A 26,392-nucleotide genomic window follows, 5' to 3' on the forward strand; every position below is an offset into this window, starting at 1 on the left:
AAATCATGAAACATCACAAAATTAAGGTAACAATAGGCTAACAGCTCAATAACATCCGATGATATCAAATGAATAACACGAAATGAAAACGAACACTAAACTAGAGATAGTAAATTCATCTTCCTATCTCTCCAACTAAATACACGAACACTAACACAACAAAGTTCGCATTGCTGTGATGTTTCTTTCCCTCCGGATTAAATGGACAGTGACTCGAAAATCACTAAAATACATGAATACTAAATGAACAGTTTGCTCTGATGGCGCAGTTCACATTGTGCGCAGCTTTCCAATTTACAGTGGTGCTTGAAAGTTTGTGAACCCTTTAGAATATTCTATATTTCTGCATAAATATGGCCTAAAACATCATCAGATTTTCACACAAGTCCTAAAAGTAGATAAAGAGAACCCAGTTAAACAAATGAGACAAAAATATTATACTTGGTCATTTATTTATTGAGGAAAATGATCCAATATTACATATCTGTGAGTGGCAAAAGTATGTGAACCTCTAGGATTAGCAGTTAATTTGAAGGTGAAATTAGAGTCAGGTGTTTTCAATCAATGGGATAACAATCAGGTGTGAGTGGGCACCCTGTTTTATTTAAAGAACAGGGATCTATCAAAGTCTGATCTTCACAACACATGTTTGTGGAAGTGCATCATGGCACGAACAAAGGAGATTTCTGAGGACCTCAGAAAAAGCATTGTTGATGCTCATCAGGCTGGAAAAGGTTACAAAACCATCTCTAAAGAGTTTGGACTCCACCAATCCACAGTCAGACAGATTGTGTACAAATGGAGGAAATTCAAGACCATTGTTACCCTCCCCAGGAGTGGTCGACCAACAAAGATCACTCCAAGAGCAAGGCATGTAATAGTCGGCGAGGTCACAAAGGACCACAGGGTAACTTCTAAGCAACTGAAGGCCTCTCTCACATTGGCTAATGTTAATGTTCATGAGTCCACCATCAGGAAAACACTGAACAACAATGGTGTGCATGGCAGGGTTGCAAGGAGAAAGCCACTGCTCTCCAAAAACAACATTGCTGCTCATCTGCAGTTTGCCAAAGATCATGTGGACAAGCCAGAAGGCTATTGGAAAAATGTTTTGTGGACGGATGAGACCAAAATAGAACTTTTTGGCTTAAATGAGAAGCGTTATGTTTGGAGAAAGGAAAACACTGCATTCCAGCATAAGAACCTTATCCCATCTGTGAAACATGGTGGTGGTAGTATCATGGTTTGGGCCTGTTTTGCTGCATCTGGGCCAGGACGGCTTGCCATCATTGATGGAACAATGAATTCTGAATTATACCAGCGAATTCTAAAGGAAAATATCAGGACATCTGTCCATGAACTGAATCTCAAGAGAAGGTGGGTCATGCAGCAAGACAACGACCCTAAGCACACAAGTCGTTCTACCAAAGAATGGTTAAAGAAGAATAAAGTTAATGTTTTGGAATGGCCAAGTCAAAGTCCTGACCTTAATCCAATCGAAATGTTGTGGAAGGACCTGAAGCGACCAGTTCATGTGAGGAAACCCACCAACATCCCAGAGTTGAAGCTGTTCTGTACGGAGGAACGGGCTAAAATTCCTCCAAGCCGGTGTGCAGGACTGATCAACAGTTACCGCAAACGTTTAGTTGCAGTTATTGCTGCACAAGGGGGTCACACCAGATACTGAAAGCAAAGGTTCACATACTTTCGCCACTCACAGATATGTAATATCGGATCATTTTCCTCAATAAATAAATGACCAAGTATAATATTTTTGTCTCATTTGTTTAACTGGGTTCTCTTTATCTACTTTTAGGACTTGTGTGAAAATCTGATGATGTTTTCGGTCATATTTATGCAGAAATATAGAAAATTCTAAAGGGTTCACAAACTTTCAAGCACCACTGTAAACTGTTTTTTTCTCATCCTTATACTTCCTGTTTCATGGACTGTAACGGATTTGCTTATTTAGTAATTTTAATACAGAATTTACTTTGAAATTATAATCAGACACTCCAACGCCCCCCCTAAAAAAAAATAAAAAATTGGCCGTGAAAAAGGCGGCATCCGCCAAAAGGCGCGCTGTTTGCATCCCTGCATAGAACGCAAAGATATTGTTATTATCTACAATGTATCTATTTGCTGGGGACGTTCATGAACATCAAAGCTGCCACTTCGGGTCATTTTGAAAGTGAGTGCAATGTAGACCATAGAAAACTGTGTCACAACATGCCTGTCATGTCAACTTTTTTTTTGGTTTGTTTGTTTTATTGACGGGGTTGTCCCCGAGGATTTTTTTTCAGCAGAGATAAAAACCAGAGGGGGGGATGATCCCCACCATCCCCCCCAGCAAATCGCACCCAGGTGATGAGGACTGGGGCACTGGTCAGGGCACAGCAGTAGTTGAAGGGTTGAGAATAATTGTATGACAGCAGGAAAAGAACATCAAGATACTGTGCTGAGTGCAGCACCAAGAAGGATCTCCATTGCATGAACTAGACATGCACTGATTGCAATGTGTTCTAGGAGAAACCACATCAAAAAGATCTTTTATTATGACCTGAGAAAATCTAACCCCATATCAAAATTATTTAAAAATGGTTTATAACACAAAGCTTAAATTCACAACCAGCTCTTTGAACCGCCTCGGTGTATAATTTCTTTCTTGCTATGTCAATACTGTTCATGTGCCGCTAGGGTCCTGACAAAAACTAGGAAATATGAACACATTACTCCAGTTCTAAAATCTTTACGCTGGCTACCTGTGAGTCCGAGAATTGATTTCAAAATCTTGCTGCTTGTGTATAAATCACTCAGGGCCCAAATATCTCTCTGACATACTTGTGACATATGAATCTTCTCGGACCCTGAGGACATCTGGAGCTGGTCTACTGGGCTACCGTCCCCAGGGTTAGAACAAAACATGGCGAAGCAGCATTTTGGCATTATGCAGCACAAACCTGGAATAACCTCCCGGATGACACGAGACGAGCCCCAACTCTGACCAATTTTAAGACAAAACTAAAAACGTTTCATTTTTACACTTCCTATTCCACTCTGTAATGATGATTTTCTCTCTTTTTTTTTTAAACTCAATCATTTAAAATATTTTATTCTTGGGGGCGTCGTGGCTCAGGTGGATAAGGTGCCATACCATAAATCCAGGGACCCGGGTTCGATTCCGACCTGAGGTCATTTCCTGATCCGTCTCTCTCTCCCGCTCATTTCCTGTCTCTACACTGTCCTATCCAATAAAGTTGGAAAAAGCCCAAAAAAAACTTTTAAAAAAATTTTTATTCTTGCACCTCGTCCGCACATTTGCTATTTTTAATGAATTTTACATTTAAATCATATTTTAAAATCACTTTGGAAATCAATTTTACCTTTTATATTTTTACTTTTTTATTGTAAATTTCTATATTTTATCATGTTCTGTGGGCGGCACGGTGGTGTAGTGGTTAGCGCCGTCGCCTCACAGCAAGAAGGTCCGGGTTCGAGCCCCATGGCCGGCGAGGGCCTTTCTGTGTGGAGTTTGCATGTTCTCCCCGTGTCCGCGTGGGTTTCCTCCGGGTGCTCCGGTTTCCCCCACAGTCCAAAGACATGCAGGTTAGGTTAACTGGTGACTCTAAATTGACCGTAGGTGTGAATGTGAGTGTGAATGGTTGTCTGTGTCTATGTGTCAGCCCTGTGATGACCTGGCGACTTGTCCAGGGTGTACCCCGCCTTTCGCCCGTAGTCAGCTGGGATAGGCTCCAGCTTGCCTGCGACCTTGTAGAAGGATAAAGCAGCTAGAGATAATGAGATGAGATCATGTTCTGTATTTTATGGCTCTGTAAAGCACTTTGAGTTGCCTTAGTGTATGAAATGTGCTATACAAATAAAGCTGCTTTGCCTTGCTAACGGACAATTTTCTGTAAGGTGGTCAGATTCTGGAACTTAAGACATGACGACTTGTTCAGAAATACACTATGCAAATACACTGTGGAAATTATGGTTACTGGTCATAAATCTACCTTTTATTCAGTGTCATACTTAATATTTAAAAATAACTCATTGATAGCAGGACTTGGAGGTTGAGCTGCATTTTTTTTTTTGGCTTGTTCCACCAGGAAGATGTGAGAAATAGTCAGAGGTGGACAAAGTACCCAACTTCATTACTTAAGTCAAAGTGCAGATCCCACTGGTCAAATGTGACTCCGATACAAGTGAAAGTTGTCCAGTCAAATTTTTACTTAAGTCAAAGTACTGAAGTACTTGCTTTTAAAAAAATACTTAAGTATTAAAAATACATTTTCTATCAACACATCGTTGTATTATTGCCACAACACTTATAATACCTCATGCCTCTGAAGCAACCAACTGGATTATTTTGTGAATTCACATAATGAACGCATGCTGTGCCATCATGGTGATTTAACGTTAAGCTAGCTAGTCAGTGACGCTCCACCTGCCATGCTAGCAAACTCTTTTCAAACTCAAAATCATATTGGGTAGCTAACGTTACTAGAAAAGAAAGATTTCTACACTGTTTATTTGGCAAGGTTATGCTAAAACATATTTCTGAAAGGACTTCAGATAAGTTAACGTTATTCATGTTAGCGTAACTCCGTTTTTACATGCTAACTAGCAGTGTCCAAGTTAACTAGGTATGTGTTAATGTTAGCCGTGGACAAGGCTACGGCAACTTGGTGAGCAAATCCATAGAAAATCATTTGATGAACCAGACTGCTTAGCTATTGCAACGTTATCGCTAGCTCTAAAAGCACAGACCACTTCGTTGCAAGCTTTCTCTTAGAATAAAACATTTACACACCTCACTATGCTTCCGCAGGTTGGATGGAGAGTTTTTGAACGCCATGATGTGGTTTGTTTTAGGTAAACAAAGCAAACATTTAAAATGAAACGAATCTTCAATCCTTTCAGAAAACTGAAACATGGGTTCTAGGTAAGGCCATGAGTGCATGCATTCCCTAGAAGAACCGCCTCCTTCCATTCTGCCATCAACTGATTGAGTTAAATAATGCTGCTGAGAAATCATGATCTATTTTACCATATTAACATGCCATTGTTGTGTGTTATGCCTGATGTAAAGACTCTCGTCTCTGCGAGCCTACCACACAGATTTAATACTTGTCATTTTTAGGGCATACCTAACAACGCGTTTTCTTTCTCTCTCTCTCCCCCCCCCAATCTGTCCCTCTGAGTTACATGTTGATCCTGGGATTGAGATGCTGGCCTCTTCTGCCCCTCGGACCTGCTTGATCCATCCTGGTGCCCTGTGTCTGGTCGGAGTTTTATCGCACCGCTCCTGTGAAGGACGGCCCCATGAGGACAGTTGAGGGTTATACCTGTTAAAACTGTTAATATTATAGTCAGGCTGTCTGTTGTTGCCCAAATGAGGATGGGTTCCCTTTTGAGTCTGATTCCTCTCGAGGTTTCTTCCTCATGTCGTCTGAGGGAGTTTTTCCTTGCCACCGTCGCCACAGGCTTGCTCATTGGGGATAGATTAGGGATAAAATTAGCTCATCTTTTAAGTCGTTCAAATTCTGTAAAGGGGCGGCACGGTGGTGTCGTGGTTAGCGCTGTCGCCTCACAGCAAGAAGGTCCTGGGTTCGAGCCCCGGGGCCGGCGAGGGCCTTTCTGTGCGGAGTTTGCATGTTCTCCCCGTGTCCGCGTGGGTTTCCTCTGGGTACTCTGGTTTCCCCCACAGTCCAAAGACATGCAGGTTAGGTTAACTGGTGACTCTAAATTGACCGTAGGTGTGAATGTGAGTGTGAATGGTTGTCTGTGTCTATGTGTCAGCCCTGTGATGACCTGGCGACTTGTCCAGGGTGTACCCCGCCTTTCACCCGTAGTCAGCTGGGATAGGCTCCAGCTTGCCTGCGACCCTGTAGAAGGATAAAGCGGCTAGAGATAATGAGATGAGATGAGAAATTCTGTAAAGCTGCTTTGCGACAATGTTTATTGTTAAAAGCGCTATACAAATAAACTTGATTTGATTTGAAATCACTGAACTTGATTTTATCCAGTCTATGGATGTGACGTGACCCTAGTGATTACTGATCGGCTGTCTCAGTGTCACTTGCGAAAAAACCATCACGTTTAAGAAAAGAAAAGAAAAGAAAAAACATCCACTTTCAAAGCTGCTTCATAGTAACGAGTAACGAGGACCTTGATAGAAACGTAGTGGAGTAAAAAGTACGATATTTGTCTTTCAAATGTAGTGAAGTTAAAGTCATAAGTTTCCAAAAAAAAAAACTTAAGTGCTCTTTGAGTATCTGTACTTTACTTAAGTACAGTACTCAAGTAAATGTACTTCGTTACTGTCCGCCTCTGGAAATGGAGAGCTCCAGATCGAGCGCATCACATTGTGAGATCTGTTTTCAGCTGGCCAACATACAACGTGGAAATGGAGCAGCTGGTGTAGATCGAATGAGATTTGAGCACAGGGAGTCTGAATGTGTATGTAGGGCAGAGCTGGAGTGGAAAGGCCTGTTTTTGTATTTTCAAAGTGTTTGGGAAGGAAAACGTATTAAACAGTGTTGGTGTTCCACTGCTCAGCTAGCAGGATTTTCTCTTATCAAAGTGACACACACACACACACACACACACACACACACACACACACACACACACACACACACACTCCTCCTGCCATTTTGCAGAAAAGAATGAAATGTACTGAAGTCAGATGGAGTTAATGGCTGCCAAGTGCTTACACATTTCTAAACAGAAAGGTCTTGGGAGAAATTTTGGTTAAAATGAAACATCTTTCAAATCCAGGCAGCCAGATGTGGAATGTTGGTCAGCTAATGGACAACTACATGAATCATGGATTTGCTCAGCCCAAGACATATTGTCTGGGTGGCTAAAAATGTCATAGTCTATCTATTAGAAGTGTCTGACTCAGGTATCCTCAGAGGAACAAAACATTATCCAAAGCTAGAGACATAAACGGGCATCTGTAACATTTTAACATGGATACATACCTAACCACTACTGACAAGATTAACTGCAAATAGTGGAAAATTTCAACCCCCAACCACGCAGCAGGGCATATGGAGAACGTGCCAGTTGTGGAAACACAAACATGTCACATGTGTGTGTGTCTCACAGGGAGGAGGCAAGGAGGGGAGTGAGTCTGGAATGAGAATGGCCTGTCAGTGAGTGTGAGTAATTTCCCCAAGCCCTAATGCAAGCCAGAAACGAGGGCCTATCCTGAAGTGACCTTAAAACATGTTGGAAGCTTATCAGGTGGACCATACTGGCAGCTATAAAATGGGACATGGCTGATTTGCAGAACGATAATATGCAGCTGCTCAGACCACGGACACAATCAGCTGAGTGACAGCATCCTAAATCATTCCGTGTTCAGATTCAGCTTCTTTTCAAAACATGGCAGCTGGAATCTGTTTGGTCGGAGTCAATTTATAGATTCCTCTTTCTCTCCTTTCCTTTCTGACTTTCTCTATCCCGGTCTCGCTCTGTCTCCACTAAGCACACTTTTGACTCTAACACAAAGGAAGCACACCAGGCGATGCTCGGAGTCACACATGTCTTTCTCAGTGCTCATGTTTTGAGTGACTTCACCCAAATCAGAGCCCTGTACCAGCTTTAAAACCTTTGAGAGGGTACCGGCAGTCTGAAAAGCTGAGAACAGCTGGAGTTCAGATGAACAGATATGTGTCATCTGAGTCACTTTAGATGGTAGAGAATGTCACTACTGTGAAGCTTCAAAATATGTACCACTGAGCCAGAGCAAACAGAGGTATTCCGGAGTGATTCACAGCTTCAGCTACCGACTGAAACAAATCAGCAAAACTGAAGAGGTTCTCTACAAATGGCATCTGGGAATTGGGTAATATAATACCTGCATGTCTCCTTGGCGATAAAACTCTCACATCCGTGTGCGAGCAATATCAGATGGGATCCACAACATTTCTTTTCCAAGCATGTCAGTTATAATTACAACCCCAGTTCCAAAAAAGTTGGGACACTGTGTAAACTGTAAATAAAAAATAAAAAAACAGAATGTGATAATTTGCAAATCATGGAAACCCTATATTGCATTGAAAATAGTACAAAGACAACAAATCAAAACATTGAAACTGAGAAATCTTGTTTTTTGAAAAATGCATGCTCATTTTGAATTTGATGTCAGCAACACGTTTCAGAAAAGTTGGGACGGGGGCATGTTTACCACTGTGTTGCATCACGTCTACTTTTAACAACACTCTGTAAACGTTTGGGAACCGAGGAGACCAATTGCTGTCGTTTTGAAAGAGAAATATTGTCCCATTCTTGCCTGATATACAATTTCAGTTGCTCAACAGTTCAGGGTCTCTTTTGTCATATTTTGTGCTTCATAATGCATCAAAAGTTTGAAATGCGAGACAAGTCTGGACTGCAGGCAGGCCAGTTTAGCACCTGGACTCTTTTACTACAGAGCCATGCAGTTTTAATATGTGCAGAAAGTGGTTTGGCATTGTCTTGCTGAAAGAAGGAAGGCCTTCCCTGAAAAAGATTTTGTCTGGATGGCAGCATATTGCTCTGAAATGTGTAGATATCATTCAGCATTAATGATGCCTTCCCAGATGTACAAGCTACCCATGTCATGTGCACTATTGCACCCTCATACCATCACAGATGCTGGCTTTTGAACTGTGCACTGATAACAAGCCGGATGGTCCCTCTCCTCTTTAGCCTGGAGGACGTGGTGTCCATGATTTCTAAAAAGAATTTCTACTTTTGATTTGTCAGACCTCGGGACAATTTTCCACTTCGCCTCAGTCCATCGTAAAAGAACTCAGGCCCAGAGAAGGTGGCAGTGTTTCTGGATATTGTTTATATTTGGTTTTAACTTGCATTTGTGGATGCAGTAATGAACTGTTTGCACAGACGATGGTTTTCTGAAGTGTTCCTGAGCCCATACAGTGATTTCCACTACAGACACATGTCTGCTTTTAATGCAGTGTCGCCTGAGGGCCTGAAGATCACAGGCATCCAGTGTCAGTTTTCAGCCTTGTCTCTTGCATACAGAGATTTCTCCAGAGTCTCTGAATCCTTTAATGATATTATGTACCATAGATGATGTGATCCCCAAATTCTTTACAATTTTCCATGGATGAACATTATTCTTAAATTGTTGCACTGTTTGCCCACGCAGTCTTTCACAAAGCAGTGAACCCCTCCCCATCTTTACTTCTGAGAGACTCTGCCTCTTTTGGATGCTCTTTTTATACCTAAATCATGTTACTGACCTGTTGTCAATTAACCAAATTAGATTTTTTTTAAAGACTTACACAACTTTTTCAGTCTTTTGTTGCCCCGTCCCAACTTTTCTGGAGCGTGTTGCTGACATCAAATTCAAAATGAGCATATATTTTGCAAAAAACAATAACATTTCTCAGTTTCAACATTTGATATGTTGTCTTTGTACTATTTTCAATGAAATATCAGGTTTCCATGATTTGGAAATCTTCACATTCTGTTTTTATTTATGTTTTACAGTGTCCCAACTTTTTTGGAATTGGGGTTGTAGACTCAGTGTGTAGTAAATATAAAATCTCTATAGCAGGAACATGAAGCTAACCTACAGCCATTTCAGAAGATGGGACACTTATAGATGGGTTGTTTTACAATCAGGGTACGCAAGCTAAAAATCACATTTAACACTTATTATCTTCAATATCAAAAGGCTTGACTAAATAAACTTGGTTGTTTATTGTAGCCCTGTGATCGCTCTATTTACCATGCAAAAAAAATTTGGTGATAACGTTATTTTTGGCGAATGTATGGCAATATCTCATCTCATCATTTCTAGCCGCTTTATCCTGTTCTACATGGTCGCAGGCAAGCTGGAGCCTATCCCAGCTGACTACGGGCGAAAGGCGGGGTACACCCTGGACAAGTCGCCAGGTCATCACAGGGCTGACACATAGACACAGACAACCATTCACACTCACATTCACACCTACGGTCAATTTAGAGTCACCAGTTAACCTAACCTGCATGTCTTTGGACTGTGGGGGAAACCGGAGCACCCGGAGGAAACCCACGCGGACACGGGAAGAACATGCAAACTCCGCACAGAAAGGCCCTCACCGGCCACGAACCCAGAACCTTCTTGCTGTGAGGCGACAGTGCTAACCACTACACCACCGTGCCGCCTGTATGGCAATATATGTCAATTTTAGCAAAATTACTTGTGTCATTTAGAAAAAGTGCTTTTTTGACCACAGGTAGCTCCAAAAGGGATGCACTTCAATCATTCTTTATGCCATAAAACAAATATTTGGTTCCATATCATTGGAAACATAGTTAAGTTTTAATGTTGAATGCCAGTAAGTTTTCAGACTATTTTGATCAAATGAGTATGTAATTGTGTCAAAAAAAAGTCCTCTCCGAGACAGCTAATTTTTCAATATAAAATAACATATCTAAAATGATTATTTTCATCCTAAAATGTGGTCAAGATATTGGGACATAAATATTAGAGACAACTAACACAAAGCTTACAGCCTTATATTTAAAAGCACTATGGAAGTAGTGGATTCTGAATTGTCAAAAAAAAAAAGTCCTCTCCAAGAATCACTTCATTTGTTTCTCCCAGCCCTGCTTAAAGCTACACTTAATCTTGTTATAATACAAACTATTACACATGCCTATGTTCATATGTGTGTTAATTTCCAAAAGTGCAGATTTTATAGTTTGTTTGTTTTTTTTTTTTGAATTCTGGACCTCTGTGACACAAACTTTGTACCCTGATTGTAAAACAACCCAGATACCAATTTAACATTATTCAAACTGCATATCATATTATCTGCACAATTTTTCCTTGAGTTGTTCAGCATCTCAAACAGTTTTTGATCATACAGGACATACTGCTTAAACTGCTTTTTGCTATAGTTTCCAGCTCAACCAAATTATCATCAGTGAGGTTATATTTACATTTACATTACCTATGATATGCAGACATGTACGATGTCTCTTAGAAAGCAAAAATTGCAAAACACTACAGCTGATATTGCCAGTGTAGGCCATCATCTCTCGACTACCTTGCACTGGCCTGTGCGTGGTTGGTTATTAAAATAGTTACCAACAGAAGCTACGTTTCCTTTAGCTATGGACCTCAAACTAGCTAGAAAAATATCAGATAAAATGGCTCAACTTGGCGGCACGGTGGTGTAGTGGTTAGTGCTGTCGCCTCACAGCAAGAAGGTCCTGGGTTCAAGCCCCGGGGCTGGCGAGGAGTTTGCATGTTCTCCCTGTGTCCGCGTGGGGGTGCTCCGGTTTCCCCCACAGTCCAAAGACATGCAGGTTAGGTTAACTGGTGACTCTAAATTGACCGTGAGTGTGAATGGTTGTCTGTGTCTATATGTCAGCCCTGTGATGACCTGGCGACTTGTCCAGGGTGTACCCCGCCTTTCGCCCGTAGTCAGCTGGGATAGGCTCCAGCTTGCCTGCGACCCTGTAGAAGGATAAAGCGGCTAGAGATGATGAGATGTCTCAACTTAAGAAAGTAACGTCATTCATTCTTTGGAATGATTCTTTTTGATGGAAGACTCACCACAAAAAGTTATAAATACAGTATTAAGAAGAAGCTAAATCATAAGAATGCGTTTAAAGGGACTTTAAAAGGTGAATCTGTGATATGCAAACAGACCAGAGGTGGGTTTCCCAAAAGCCTCTTAATGCTAAAAGTGTCTTAACTTGGAGAGGGAGCATTTATTGGGCTGCTCGCGCTACCATTTAACAATGATCTTTGTGCTGCGATGCTTTTGGGAAACTTGGCATGGATCATGCCAATGCCATGGATTTACCAAAATACCCATAAAAATGTCTCTGGAATCTCTGACTGGTCAGAATGTTCACGGAACACATCAGAAACGATGGTAAATTCGCATACTGTATGATTCCGTGAAATCAGCAACGTGAAAATGATTACAGTATATAGAATACAGGAGATCCAGAACACAGTGTAGCACATATGATTAAAAAATAAAGGCACACAAGATCTGCAAGTTAAATCAAGCACAATTAATAAATCATGACCTCATTCAGAAACCTTTTTATTCCTGTTCTCATTTTATTCACCTCGCATAAGCTGCGATCACTGTGATTCCTACCATATGCTCCTCCAACTCACTCCAAACTCTTTTCTACAAAACTCAACTCGTTAGCAGCAAAGACTTCAAGTCCCAGCCATTAGCCAGAGGTCTTTAAATGAGCATTTCGATGAAGACAATGAAATTTCTGCGAAGCACATATGTACTCAATCAACGAAGGCATGTTTGGTGAGTGACGTTTGCTTTCGTGGATCTATGAGACTACTACAGCCACCAAATAAGTGTAACTTACAGTGGTGCTTGAAAGTTTGTGAACCCTTTAGAATTTTCTATATTTCTGCATAAATATGACCTAAAACATCATCAGATTTTCACACAAGTCCTAAAAGTAGATAAAGAGAAACCAGTTAAACAAATGAGACAAAAATATTATACTTGGTCATTTATTTATTGAGGAAAATGATTCAATATTACATATCTGTGAGTGGCAAAAGTATGTGAACCTTTGCTTTCAGTATCTGGTGTGACCCCCTTGTGCAGCAATAACTGCAACTAAACATTTATGGTAACTGTTGATCAGTCCTGCACACCGGCTTGGAGGAATTTTAGCCCATTCCTCCGTACAGAACAGCTTCAACTCTGGGATGTTGGTGGGTTTCCTCACATGAACTGCTGGCTTCAGGTCCTTCCACAACATTTCGATTGGATTAAGGTCAGGACTTTGACTTGGCCATTCCAAAACATTCACTTTATTCTTCTTTAACCATTCTTTGGTACAACGACTTGTGTGCTTAGGGTCATTGTCTTGCTGCATGACCCACCTTCTCTTGAGATTCATTTCATGGACAGATGTCCTGATATTTTCCTTTAGAATTCGCTGGTATAATTCAGAATTCATTGTTCCATCAATGATGGCAAGCCGTCCTGGCCCAGATGCAGCAAAACAGGCCCAAACCATGATACTACCACCACCATGTTTCACAGATGGGATAAGGTTCTTATGCTGGAATGCAGTGTTTTCCTTTCTCCAAACATAATGCTTCTCATTTAAACCAAAAAGTTCTATTTTGGCCTCATCTGTCCACAAAACATTTTTCTAATAGACTTCTGGCTTGTCCACGTGATCTTTAGCAAACTGCAGACGAGCAGCAATGTTACTTTTGGAGAGCGGTGGCTTTCTCCTTGCAACCCTGCCATGCACACCATTGTTGTTCAGTGTTCTCCTGATGGTGGACTCAGGAACATTAACATTAACCAATGTGAGAGAGGCTTTCAGTTGCTTACAAGTTACCCTGTGGTCCTTTGTGACCTTGCCGACTATTACACGCCTTGCTCTTGGAGTGATCTTTGTTGGTCAACCACTCCTGGGGAGGGTAACAATGATCTTGAATTTCCTCCATTTGTACACAATCTGTCTGACTGTGTATTGGTGGAGTCCAAACTCTTTAGAGATGGTTTTGTAACCTTTTCCAGCCTGATGAGCATCAACAATACTTTTTCTGAGGTCCTCAGGAATCTCCTTTGTTCGTGTCATGATACACTTCCACAAACATGTGTTGTGAAGATCAGACTTTGATAGATCCCTGTTCTTTCAATAAAACAGGGTGCCCACTCACACCTGATTGTCATCCCATTGATTGAAAACACGCGACTCTAATTTCACCTTCAAATTAATTGCTAATCCTAGAGGTTCACATACTTTTGCCACTCACAGATATGTAATATTGGATCATTTTCCTCAATAAATAAATGACCAAGTATAATATTTTTGTCTCATTTGTTTAACTGGGTTCTCTTTATCTACTTTTAGGACTTGTGTGAAAATCTGATAATGTTTTAGGTCATATTTATGCAAAAATATAGAAAACTCTAAAGGGTTCACAAACTTTCAAGCACCACTGTATATCTACGAGGTTAGGAGTGTGCATCACATTAGCCTCAACTTGCTTTGTTGAGTTGGTCAGACTTTTTCAGATCTCCACCAGATTTGATTATATGGTTTCTAACTCTGTATGTCTATAGAAATGGACAAAATGACTTTGCAGAGCTCAAATCAGTCGTGGCAGTCATCTTGAAGGAAACATTTTCTTTCCCAGTACATAGTTTGGCATCACTCAAGATCTCAGTATTGATCAACGACTCTGAAATCTGAAATTTTTGCTAACAGCCTTTCTGCAGGGACACAGAGCTGTATTTCTGTACAGGGGTTCAAGCATGAAGTAGTTTCCTGTCGCGAGTCTCTCAGCACACTGAAGCAACTGTGAGATCCAAACACTGCTACTCAGTCTTGAGTAAGGTTAACACGTATCCACCGGATTTCATTTCATCTATTATTAAAAAATAAAATTATATTTCTTTCAGCAAGATTCTTCTGTGCACTACATCATTCTCCACTAGCCACTGACTGAAACAGAAATGTACTCAATGTTCCCACTGCCATCAGCCAAGACATATTTGATGTCTAAAATTTGCTCGTTTAGTTTTCCAAACCTAATGTAGCCAACAAGTAAAGAAAACGTATAGCCTCCCGTATAGCATCATGCAACCCACATGACTAAATCATCACTCTTATGTTAAAAAAGAAACAGTGGAAATAAGTGGTGCTACTTCATGTACATTATGTGCCATAGTTCATTCCTGAGTGCCCGATCCCACCTGCATAAAAGAGTCAAAAAATATCCTGCACCAAGGAAAATTTTTTGTCAGACCCCACAAGATCTGGACATAAAGTCTTTTGTGATTACTTAAAAACGTAACACAGTTTGAGGTGAGTATGTAATGATTTAGATATAACCGAGGCTATTACACGGTTGCACGACAATATGCAGTTTATCTTCGAGTCGTGAATATATTCACAAGTGAGTGAAGAGTACAAGTGAAAATATTTTCAACACGACAAGATAAACTTCATATCTTCGCACGGCCATGTCTCATCTCATCTCATTATCTGTAGCCGTTTTATCCTTCTACAGGGTCGCAGGCAAGCTGGAGCCTATCCCAGCTGACTACGGGCGAAAGGCGGGGTACACCCTGGACAAAGTCGCCAGGTCATCACAGGGCTGACACATAGACACAGACAACCATTCACACTCACATTCACACCTACGGTCAATTTAGAGTCACCAGTTAACCTAACCTGCATGTCTTTGGACTGTGGGGGAAACCGGAGCACCCGGAGGAAACCCACGCGGACACGGGGAGAACATGCAAACTCCACACAGAAAGGCCCTCGCCGGCCCTGGGGCTCGAACCCAGGACCTTCTTGCTGTGAGGCGACAGCTCTAACCACTACACCACCGTGCCGCCGCACAGCCATGTAACGTTCTTTATATTATATGGACACATCCGCACAAAAAAAAAAAAACCACAAGTTAATCAAAAGAATTTTAATTTTGAACCAGTTCGCCATTTTGAAGACACGCATCTAGTCAGCGGGAAAACACTGGGAGTGATGTCATCGGAGTGAAATATTGGGAAATGCATCACTCAGATCTGTGATGTATTTTGAATTTTTTTAAAAAAATGCAAGTTTATCAACACGAGAAGATAAACTTCATATCTTCAAGCCAATGTGTGATTTTCTTTTTATTATTTCAACACATTCACAAACAAAAAGTACACAAATTTATCAAAACAATTCATCGATTTTCTCACGAGTGACATACTATATGTTATTTACCAGCTGGGAGATCTGTATCGTGAAATACCGTGACCTCGGCCTTGAAAATACTGACCTCGGCCCAGAGGCCTCGGTCAATATTTTCAAGACCTCGGTCACGGTATTTCACGATACGGACCGACCTTAAGCTGGTAAATAACATATTTATTTTTTTCTTTACCAAATTCTAACAGAAAATGAGAGCACCCGAAAGGGAAACCATATTTAGAACAAACCTGCTACAAGCTCGTTTTCGGCTTTCTCCTGAAATGCTCTCTTTTATTTCGTCTTCATCAGGGTAGTAAAACTCGCTTTCGCTGTGAACACTGTCATTATCGCTATCCATGCTGTAAAAGTAATGCTATTATACTGAGAAATGTGAAAATAAATGTTGACAAAAAATTGCTACTATGTTTGTTGTTGTTGTTGTTGTGAATGAGCAAGTCGCCAAAGGTCCGTAACCGGGGCCTGGATCGTAGGATTCCGAACCGCTCGCGAGCCAATCAGAGCGCACGATTTGATGGAAACAGGACCGCGAAACAAATTAAGAGATTTATGTCACGGTTTTGGTTCTCCATGTCCCAGATGTAATTCGTATGAAAAACATGAGTGGTGTATTTCCCAGTAAAACACTTGTGTCCATATTATATAATGCTGTACTGGTACCTCTAACCCTCTCTTACTTGTTAGCTCCATTGGCCGTGCAGCTTCAGTCACAATCGGAGATCATGAATAGATTAGGTGAATAGAATAGGTTTAACATTTGGACTACTTTAAGGTCAATTAACACACAACAGGCTAGCAGTAATTTCCTGTTATCATTCAATTTGACATTTGAAATGGTACGATATCATCGTTTCACAAATTTCAGTCGTTAAATGTTACTGCATTTCACTGCTTTTGTTCCATTACACGTCACTCTTTTGCTCTTTCTAAGGATTCGGCACCTGCTGAATGAACTAGTGACATCAGATTGCTGAAACTTGTCGAGAAAGAGGAACAGGGCTTTTGAAGAATGAGCAATTCCAGCGTTATGGACGTGACACTTGAACTCAAAATGGCAACAAATGACCCAGTGCATGTTTTATTGTCTCCCAGTATTTAAACAGGTGTTGCATATTTTAAGGCTGTACCATACTGGAGAAGTGATAGAACAAGAACAATTCCCATAGTACATCTAGGGCATGCCAGAAAATGCCAATAAAAGATGCGTTATGGATGTGACAGAAAAAGTATCACTTTTCTTGGGTGACTGTACATTTTTATCAAACTCTGTGAAATTGTAAACCTAATGTCGAAATGGAGATATCCATTTGATAGAGGGGTCCAAGGTGAATATTAAAAAATCTTTGTTTAAAATATTTTGTATTTCATGCAGAGTTTCGGAAGGAAAAGTCAGCGTTATGGATGTGACGAAATTCCGTTACGGATGTGACGCGTCTGAAATAGACATGGCATATGTTTAGAAAATCAGCAATTTAACCACCATAACCCTTTGAAAAACTCTCTAAATATCAGCTAAAACTATCAAAGTTCTTAAATAATATTTAGGATGGCTATTGTTTTGCTGTTTTGTGGATTTTAGCATACATTTCTGTGGCTTGTGGCAATAATATAGAATTGTACATGATCAAAGTTGATTTTAGCTTGGGGTTTACATTATAAGAAAGAAAGACTGACGGTGACATATTAGGTTGGTTACAAATTGGTTCAACTTATTCACATCTGTAAAATACAGGCCTAGGTGATATCTCTGGGAGTGGTTTTGATGTATTACATGTTGCTTTATTTTTGCATGGTGAGGTTGACATTTACATGGAATTGCCCGAAGCCTTTATTTGTCACATATACAGTAGATTACGGCACAAGCCCTGTGATGACCTGGCGACTTGTCCAGGGTGTACCCCGCCTTTCGCCCGTAGTCAGCTGGGATAGGCTCCAGCTTGCCTGCGACCCTGTAGAACAGGATAAAGCGGCTAGAGATAATGAGAGAGAGAGAGAGAGAGAGAGAGAGAGAGAGATTATAGCACAGTGAAATTCTCTATCTGCATTTAACCTATCTGAAGCACTGAAAACACACGAACACGAACATACACACACCAGTTGAGGGTTAGGTGCCTTGCTCAAGGGCTTCAGCCATGGATGTAGAGGGAGGGGAAAGCGCTGTTCATTCACTCCTCCCACCCACACATTTTTTCCGTACAGCTTTTCCAGGGAATCAAACCGGTGACCTATTGGTTCCAGACCTACTTCTCGAACCTCTAGGTCATTGCTGCCCCAACAAGAAACAAGGCTCTCTGAGTGAGATATGGCAATCATAGACATATAAACATAGACGCTGCATTCTGTGTAGAATCATACGTCATCCTCGCCACCATATTGGATGTGGCAAAGTGGAGATTCTTCAACCGTCTCTGGTATAGCGTCTAGACAGTAGCCGAGAATAAAGATGCTTCATTTATGTGCTGCGTTTAACTGTACCAACAGGTTTACCGTCCAAACGAGATCACATGGGATTACCTTTCACAGGTGAGACTGGAAAAATACTTTTCATTGTCATTATAACGTAATTTTACGAACAGATTTTTCTGACTTTGTGGCTAATATGAAGTCTCGCGCATAATAGCCGCTCGGTAAAACATGTCTCCAAACAACGAAGTATTTCCTTCGTAACTACGCTGATTGTTGTTAGTTGCTTAGCTAACTTTTCACATACTATGTAGGTTTTCCAAAAATAAAGCCATGAAAAAGCAGTGGGAGACAGCTGTGCGACGGGAAGGGTGTTCTGCTACTCCGTCATCCATGCTCTGCAGTGAACACTTCAGAACGGAGGATTTTGACAGAACAGGTCAGACAGTCAGGATCAGAGAGGGAGCTGTTCCTTCAGTCTTCAGTTTCCCAGCTCATCTCGACCGGGTAGGTGTATAGTTATAAGCGGTGAGAATTAGATAATACAGTGCTACACTATCTCATCTCATCTCATTATCTCTAGCCGCTTTATCCTTCTACAGGGTCGCAGGCAAGCTGGAGCCTATCCCAGCTGACTACGGGCGAAAGGCGGGGTACACCCTGGACAAGTCGCCAGGTCATCACAGGGCTGACACATAGACACAGACAACCATTCACACTCACATCTACGGTCAATTTAGAGTCACCAGTTAACCTAACCTGCATGTCTTTGGACTGTGGGGGAAACCGGAGCACCCGGAGGAAACCCACGCGGACACGGGGAGAACATGCAAACTCCGCACAGAAAGGCCCTCGCCGGCCCCGGGGCTCGAACCCAGGACCTTCTTGCTGTGAGGCGACAGTGCTAACCACTACACCACCATGCCGCCGCAAAACAATACAACTTTTGATGTCAATTAATTATCAGTTTGCATGAATATTTATTTATTGCATTGGTACCAAACGTGTACCGTTACCATTCTACCATGCCAGGTATTGGACCAATCCTACAATAGGCACTTTCATAGCTCAAGTAACAGATTCACTCCAACACTGAGTGTCTTCTTTATTTCAGCTTTATAACAGTTTCCGACAAGCAGCTTATTCAGAGCTTTAAAAAAAAATGATGCAATACAAGAGAGCATGACAAGGGCCCTGTGTGTCCTGAGTTCTGCGTGGTTTGGTAGTTTTCCTGCTCTAACGATCTTGGTTCACAGCGAATCAGCAGGGTTAGTAAGAGTGTTAGTTTAACACTCAATCTGAATGTAATAAATAGTTTATTGTTCATTTGGCCATTTTAGGCTGAAACACACTATCGATAGGTGCCCATCATCCTCTCTCGCTCTTGAAACTATACTGAAAAAAAGTGTGTGGACACATGATCATCACACTGTTGGACAAGAACGCCTGGGGCACAGTTGACATTCCAGTTCATCCCACAGGTGTTCAATGGCGTTGAGATCAAGGTTCTGTGCGGGCCACTCCAGTTCTTCTACAGCAATCTTGGCAAACCATTTCTTTATGGACATTGCTTTGTGTATAGTGGCACTGTCATGCTGGAACAGGTTTGGGCTAGGCCTGTTAGTTCCAGGGAAGGGAAACTGCAGCAATTTGGGGAAGGACCACTTATGGGTGCGATGGTCACGTGCCCACATACTTTTGGCCATATAGTCAGTCCATATGGCAGTCTATCTATCTATCTATCTATCTATCTATCTATCTATCTATCTATCTATCTATCTATCTATCTATCTCACAGTGTAACACTTTGTCTCTTGCATCTTTACTTGGCTCTTCTTTCTGGACTTCCTGTCTGTCTCATTGTATCTACTGTTCTGTAGCACCCGTGAAAATATTGTAGCAGGAAGAAAGTTGGGATTTCTAAAAAAAAATTTATTCTTGTTCAGTCAGCCTGAGGAAACCCCTTATTTACACAGGCTTATCTCTATAAGACCTCATGCAGCCATGAACACTGCCATTACTATACAATTCTCTTTGTCTCTTCTATTCATTACTCTTTCTGTCTTTCCCCTCCCCCTGTCTCTCTCTCTCTGCTTAAGTCCCACAATTCAGTCAACTCTTCTTTCTTTCCCACTGTATGAAGTCAGTGTGGCCTCAAGATCATTACCCAACTCTACAATGATGTGTGAAAAAGTATGCAGAAGGAAGTTAAGTGCGCCACTCTACTGATCAGGCTGAACAATCCAGACGGGTGCAGAACAGAGCTGGTTTCCTCTTTTATCCGGCACTTCCCCTAAATCAGCAAACAAGCCTCTGGACCAGCTGCTCCCAAACACAGGAAGGAAACACGTTCTTCTCATCATACTGAACCCCACATGACATAAAACCCTTCATGCTTCTAAGCCTAAAGAGTTGGACAGATGTTCTCACATTCCTGCTGAATCTATCTGAACGCCATTTAGTACAGAATGTACAGTAATGCATACCATCCAAGTGAAATGGATGTAGTCGTGCAGTATGTGAGATTCTCAAACTGGAATCCGGGGACCTCAAGGATCTGTGAAGTATAGCCGGGGGTCCATGATCTTAGGGGTCCACCAGTATCATAAATATTTTATGCATTATGGAGTTTTATAGTCATTAGCCAATTTGACTACCAAAACTCAATAGCATAAATATAGATATCTACATAATGACCAGAATATTTGAAAAGTCTGATCATGTCCATGAAACAAATCTGTATTCGGGAGATCCATCCATTACCTGTAGCCGCTTATCCTGTTCTACAGGGTCGCAGGCAAGCTGGAGCCTATCCCAGCTGACTACGGGCGAAAGGCGGGGTACACCCTGGACAAGTCGCCAGGTCATCACAGGGCTGACACATAGACACAGACAACCATTCACACTCACATTCACACCTACGGTCAATTTAGAGTCACCAGCTAACCTAACCTGCATGTCTTTGGACTGTGGGGGAAACCGGAGCACCCGGAGGAAACCCACGCGGACACGGGGAGAACATGCAAACTCCGCACAGAAAGGCCCTCGCCGGCCACTGGGCTCGAACCGGGACCTTCTTGCTGTGAGATGACAGTGCTAACCACTACACCACTGTGGTAGTCGGGAGATATTTTTTGGAATTTTACATACCCGATATAGAAAATATGATGTATTAACTTTGTGATTCTGAGTAATGATTTATGTGGCAGCATTGTAGCTCCAGGGTCCCTGCTTTGATCCTGAGTTTCTCTGCATGTTCTCCCCGTGTCTGGGTTCTCCAGTTCCTTCTTAGTTCCAAAAATATGTCAGAAATAAGGGTACACTAGGAGTCCATTTCTGCCCCCCAAGGTACAATCTACACTAATGTACCCCCTCGGGCTCATTACTGGACTTCAAGGTAGATGTGTGTACCGTGTTAGGGTCAAAAAAGTACATACATGTTCCCAATCAGTATATAAATGGTACAAATAAGTACCTGAGAGGTATATCCCAAAAGTACCTGACAAACTGGTGTACCCCGAAAGGTACAACGATGTACTTTGTTTTCTGAGAATGTAGATGGATTACTAAGTTAAACTGCCCCAGGTATCATTGAATTTGAGTGTGTGTTGCCCTGCATCCCACTCAGGGTGTGTTCCTGCCTCTTGCCCAGTATTCCCTGGATAACTCACCACAACCCTGACCAGGATAAAGCAACTACTGACGGACGAATGAATGAATGGGTACAATGAATAGGTCCCCCAAGGTACAATCTACACTAATGTACCCCCTCGGGCTCATTACTGGACTTCAAGGTAGATATGTGTACCGTGTTAGGGTCAAAAAAGTACATACATGTTCCCAATCAGTATATAAATGGTACAAATAAGTACCTGAGAGGTATATCCCAAAAGTACCTGACAAACTGGTGTACCCCGAAAGGTACAATGATGTACTTTGTTTTCTGAGAATGTAGATGGATTACTAAGTTAAACTGCCCCAGGTATCATTGAATTTGAGTGTGTGTTGCCCTGCATCCCACTCGGGGTGTGTTCCTGCCTCTTGCCCAGTATTCCCTGGATAACTCACCACAACCCTGACCAGGATAAAGCTACTGACGGACGAATGAATGAATGAATGAATGAATGAATGGGTACAATGAATAGGTCCCCCAAGGTACAATCTACACTAATGTACCCCCTCGGGCTCATTACTGGACTTCAAGGTAGATACGTGTACCGTGTTAGGGTCAAAAAAGTACATACATGTTCCCAATCAGTATATAAATGGTACAAATAAGTACCTGAGAGGTATATCCCAAAAGTACCTGACAAACTGGTGTACCCCGAAAGGTACAACGATGTACTTTGTTTTCTGAGAATGTAGATGGATTACTAAGTTAAACTGCCCCAGGTGTCATTGAATTTGAGTGTGTGTGTGTGTGTGTGTGTGTGTGTGTGTGTTGCCCTGCATCCCACTCAGGGTGTGTTCCTGCCTCTTGCCCAGTATTCCCTGGATAACTCACCACAACCCTGACCAGGATAAAGCAACTACTGACGGACGAATGAATGAATCTATTTTTGTACCAAACGTTTAAATATTCTTCATAAAATACTTGTTGAATGACAATTTCTGAATAAGGCTCCACATTCATAGGCATATCGATATAGCTTAAGTCAAACACATCAAGAAGGACGATGATGATGATGATGATATATTGCCATATGGGTTAATAATGCAGGGTGTCCAAATGTTCTATAAACTGCAAGGAAATTAATCAACGTTTGTTTACCAGCACATTTTCTTTTAAATTATTTTCATTCCCAGAAATACACGAAAATCATGATTAGGCTAACCTAAAACAGTCTTTCAGGACAGACTGCATGTACATTTCAGTTTAGACAGAATACAGAAAGCAGCTGAACAGCTCAATCTACAGCGTTCCTCAGTGTAAAGGAGAAAATAAGAGTAACACTGTCACAGTGGATCATTTTCCCCTTTATGCTGCTCAACTACAAAGTCTTTTAGATATCACATAAAACAGTGCGTACCTCTGATGTAGTTACATTTATTTTCATCTAAAAGACTGGAGGAAGACGCTCCCATGGCGAAGAACACTTTCTCTGTGTCCGTTAACTCGGTTTACTCACAAACTCCAAACGTCTTCAGTGTCAAAAGAAACGAGCAGTGCTGACGCTGAATCACTAACGAGTCGGCTCTTCATAAACGACTCGTAGAAGTGAATCGATTCCTGAGAGCTTTGTTAGTAGTGTTGACTCGTTTTCTCGAAAACTTGACACATTTCTCAAACTGTAGCGCCGCCTGTTCATCCTATTCAACAGTAACCTTCACTGGGCTTCATTCATTATTTTCACCGAAATAACTTTATAGCAGAGGTGGACAAAGTACCCAACTTCATTACTTAAGTCAAAGTGCAGATCCCACTGGTCAAATGTGACTCTAATACAAGTGAAAGTTGTCCAGTCAGATTTTTACTTAAGTTCAAGTACTTGCTTTTAAAAATACTTAAGTATTAAAAGTACATTTTCTGTCAACACATTGTTGTATTATTGCCACAACGCTTACAAAACCTAATGCCTGACTGGATCTCATCTCATCTCATCTCGCCGCTTTATCCTGTTCTACAGGGTCGCAGGCAAGCTGGAGCCTATCCCAGCTGACTACGGGTGAAAGGCGGGGTACACCCTGGACAAGTCGCCAGGTCATCACAGGGCTGACACATAGACACAGACAACCATTCACACTCACATCTACGGTCAATTTAGAGTCACCAGTTAACCTAACCTGCATGTCTTTGGGGGAAACCGGAGCACCCGGAGGAAACCCACACGGAGAACATGCAAACTCCGTACAGAAAGGCCCTCGCCGGCCACGGGGCTCGAACCCGGACCTTCTTGCTGTGAGGCGACAGCGCTAACCACTACACCACCGTGCCACCTACCTGACATGCTAGCAAACTTTTCAAACTCGAAATCATATTGGGTAGCTAATGTTACTAGAAAAGAAAGATTTCTACATTCTGTTTATTTGGCAAGATTAAGCTAAAACATATTTCTGAAAGGACTTCAGATAAGATAACGTTATTCATGTTAGCGTAACTCTGTTTTTACACGCTAACTAACAGTGTCCAAGTTAACTAGCTATGTGTTAACGTTAGCCGTGGACAAGGCTATGGCAACTTGGTGGGTAAATCCATAGAAAGTTATTTGACTAACCAGACTGCTTAGCTATTGCAACGTTATCGCTAGCTCTAAAAGCACAGACAACTTTGTTGCAAGCTTTCTCTTGGAATAAAACATTTACATACCTCAATATGCTTCCACGGGTTGGACAGCAAGTTTCTGTAGGCCTGGATGTGATTTGTTTTAGGTAAACAAAGCAAACATTTAAAATGAAACGAATCTTTAATCCGGGCGGCACGGTGGTGTAGTGGTTAGCGCTGTCGCCTCACAGCAAGAAGGTCCTGGGTTCGAGCCCCGGGGCCGGCGAGGGCCTTTCTGTGCGGAGTTTGCATGTTCTCCCCGTGTCCGCGTGGGTTTCCTCCGGGTGCTCCGGTTTCCCCCACAGTCCAAAGACATGCAGGTTAGGTTAACTGGTGACTCTAAATTGACCGTAGGTGTGAATGTGAGTGTGAATAGTTGTCTGTGTCTATGTGTCAGCCCTGTGATGACCTGGTGACTTGTCCAGGGTGTACCCCGCCTTTCGCCCGTAGTCAGCTGGGATAGGCTCCAGCTTGCCTGCGACCCTGTAGAAGGATAAAGCGGCTAGAGATAATGAGATGAGATGAATCTTTAATCCTTGCAGAAAACTAAAACATGGGTTCTAGGTATGGCCATGAGTGCATGCATTCCCCAGAAAAACCACCTCCTTCCATTCTGCCATCATCTGATCGTGTTAAATAATGCTGCTGAGAAATCACTGAACTTGATTTTATACAGCCTATGGACGTGACATGACCCTAATGATTACAAAAACCTCAAGTAAAGTACAGATACTCAACAAATGTATTTAAGTACAGTACTCAAGTAAATGTACTTTGTTACTGTCCACCTCTGCTTTATAGGATATTAATAGTAGAAGGAGCACTAAAGAGACATATCTATTTGTTTGGCTGTTGAGTTCAGTTAAGACATCAACAGTCTTTCTCCAGAATCAAGGTCTCAACCTATAAATCAATCAATTCTTCTGCTCCCATCCAGTGTGTTCTGGGTTGGGTCCCTTTCCTTGGGCTTCTCAGCTACAGTAAGTACGTACAGCTAGCTAGCTACTCCTCTGCTTTTTGGTCATGGATAATTTAGAGTAGCCAATTAGCATAATGGCATGTCTTTGGACTGTGGAGGAAACCCATGCAGACACTAAACATGCAAACTCCACGCAGAAAGGCCCCTCATCGGCCATGAGGTTCAAACCCGGAACCTTCTTGCTGTGAGGCGATAGTGCTAACCACTGCACCACCTTGCTGCCCAAATCAGTTGATTGGGGGGGGGATAAAATTTAAGGGGAAAAAAACCCAACATTTTCTTACACATTTGTATACTGTATTCTGGCTGCTCCCAATTAGGGATCGCCACAGCGGATCTTTTGTCTCCATTGCTCCCTGTCTTCTGCATCCTTCTCTATCACACCTGCCACTTTCATGTCCTCTCTCACCACATCCATGCATCTCCTCTTTGGCCTTCCTCATTTTCGTGTGCCTGGCAGCTCCATCCTCAACATTCTCCTTCCCACATGCTCTGCATCTCTTCTTAGGATGTGCCCATACCATCTCAGTCTCATCTCTCTTAGCTTAATTCCCAACCTCTCCACATGTGCTGTCCCTCTGATGTGCTCGTTCCTTATCCTGTCCAACCTTGCCACTCCCATCGCAAACCTTAACATCCTCAACTCCGCCACCTCCAACTCTGCCTCCTGTCTCTTCGTTAAGGGTACGGTCTCCAATCCATACATCACAGCTGGTCTTGCTACTGTCTTATACATCTTACCTTTCACTTTTGCTGGGACTTTCCGATCACAAATGACTCCCAAAATCCTTCTCCAACTGCTCCACCCTGCCTGCACTCTCTTTCTCACCTCACTATCGCAGCCCCCATTTTCCTGCACAGTTGACCCCAGATACTTGAATTCACCAACTTTCTTTACATCTACTCCTTGCATCTTCACTACACTCTCATCCCCATTCTCATTGATGCACATGTATTCTATTTTGCTCCTGCTCACCTTCATTCCTCTTCGTTCCAATGCATACCCCCATCTCTCC

General features: G+C 42.0%; 1 protein-coding gene across 1 annotated transcript in view; it reads right to left on the reverse strand.

Moving 5' to 3' along the window:
* Positions 1-23,297, reverse strand: part of niban1b (niban apoptosis regulator 1b) — an 81,783-nt gene extending 58,486 nt beyond the window's left edge. The window contains exon 1 of the mRNA XM_060944279.1: positions 23,166-23,297. Coding sequence (XP_060800262.1) covers positions 23,166-23,220 — 55 coding nt within the window. The 5' untranslated portion in view covers positions 23,221-23,297. The remainder of the gene's footprint in view (positions 1-23,165) is intronic.
* Between the last annotated feature and the right edge of the window lie 3,095 nt (positions 23,298-26,392).

The sequence above is a fragment of the Neoarius graeffei genome, chromosome 17, assembly GCF_027579695.1.
Source record: "Neoarius graeffei isolate fNeoGra1 chromosome 17, fNeoGra1.pri, whole genome shotgun sequence".
Lineage (NCBI taxonomy): Eukaryota > Metazoa > Chordata > Actinopteri > Siluriformes > Ariidae > Neoarius > Neoarius graeffei.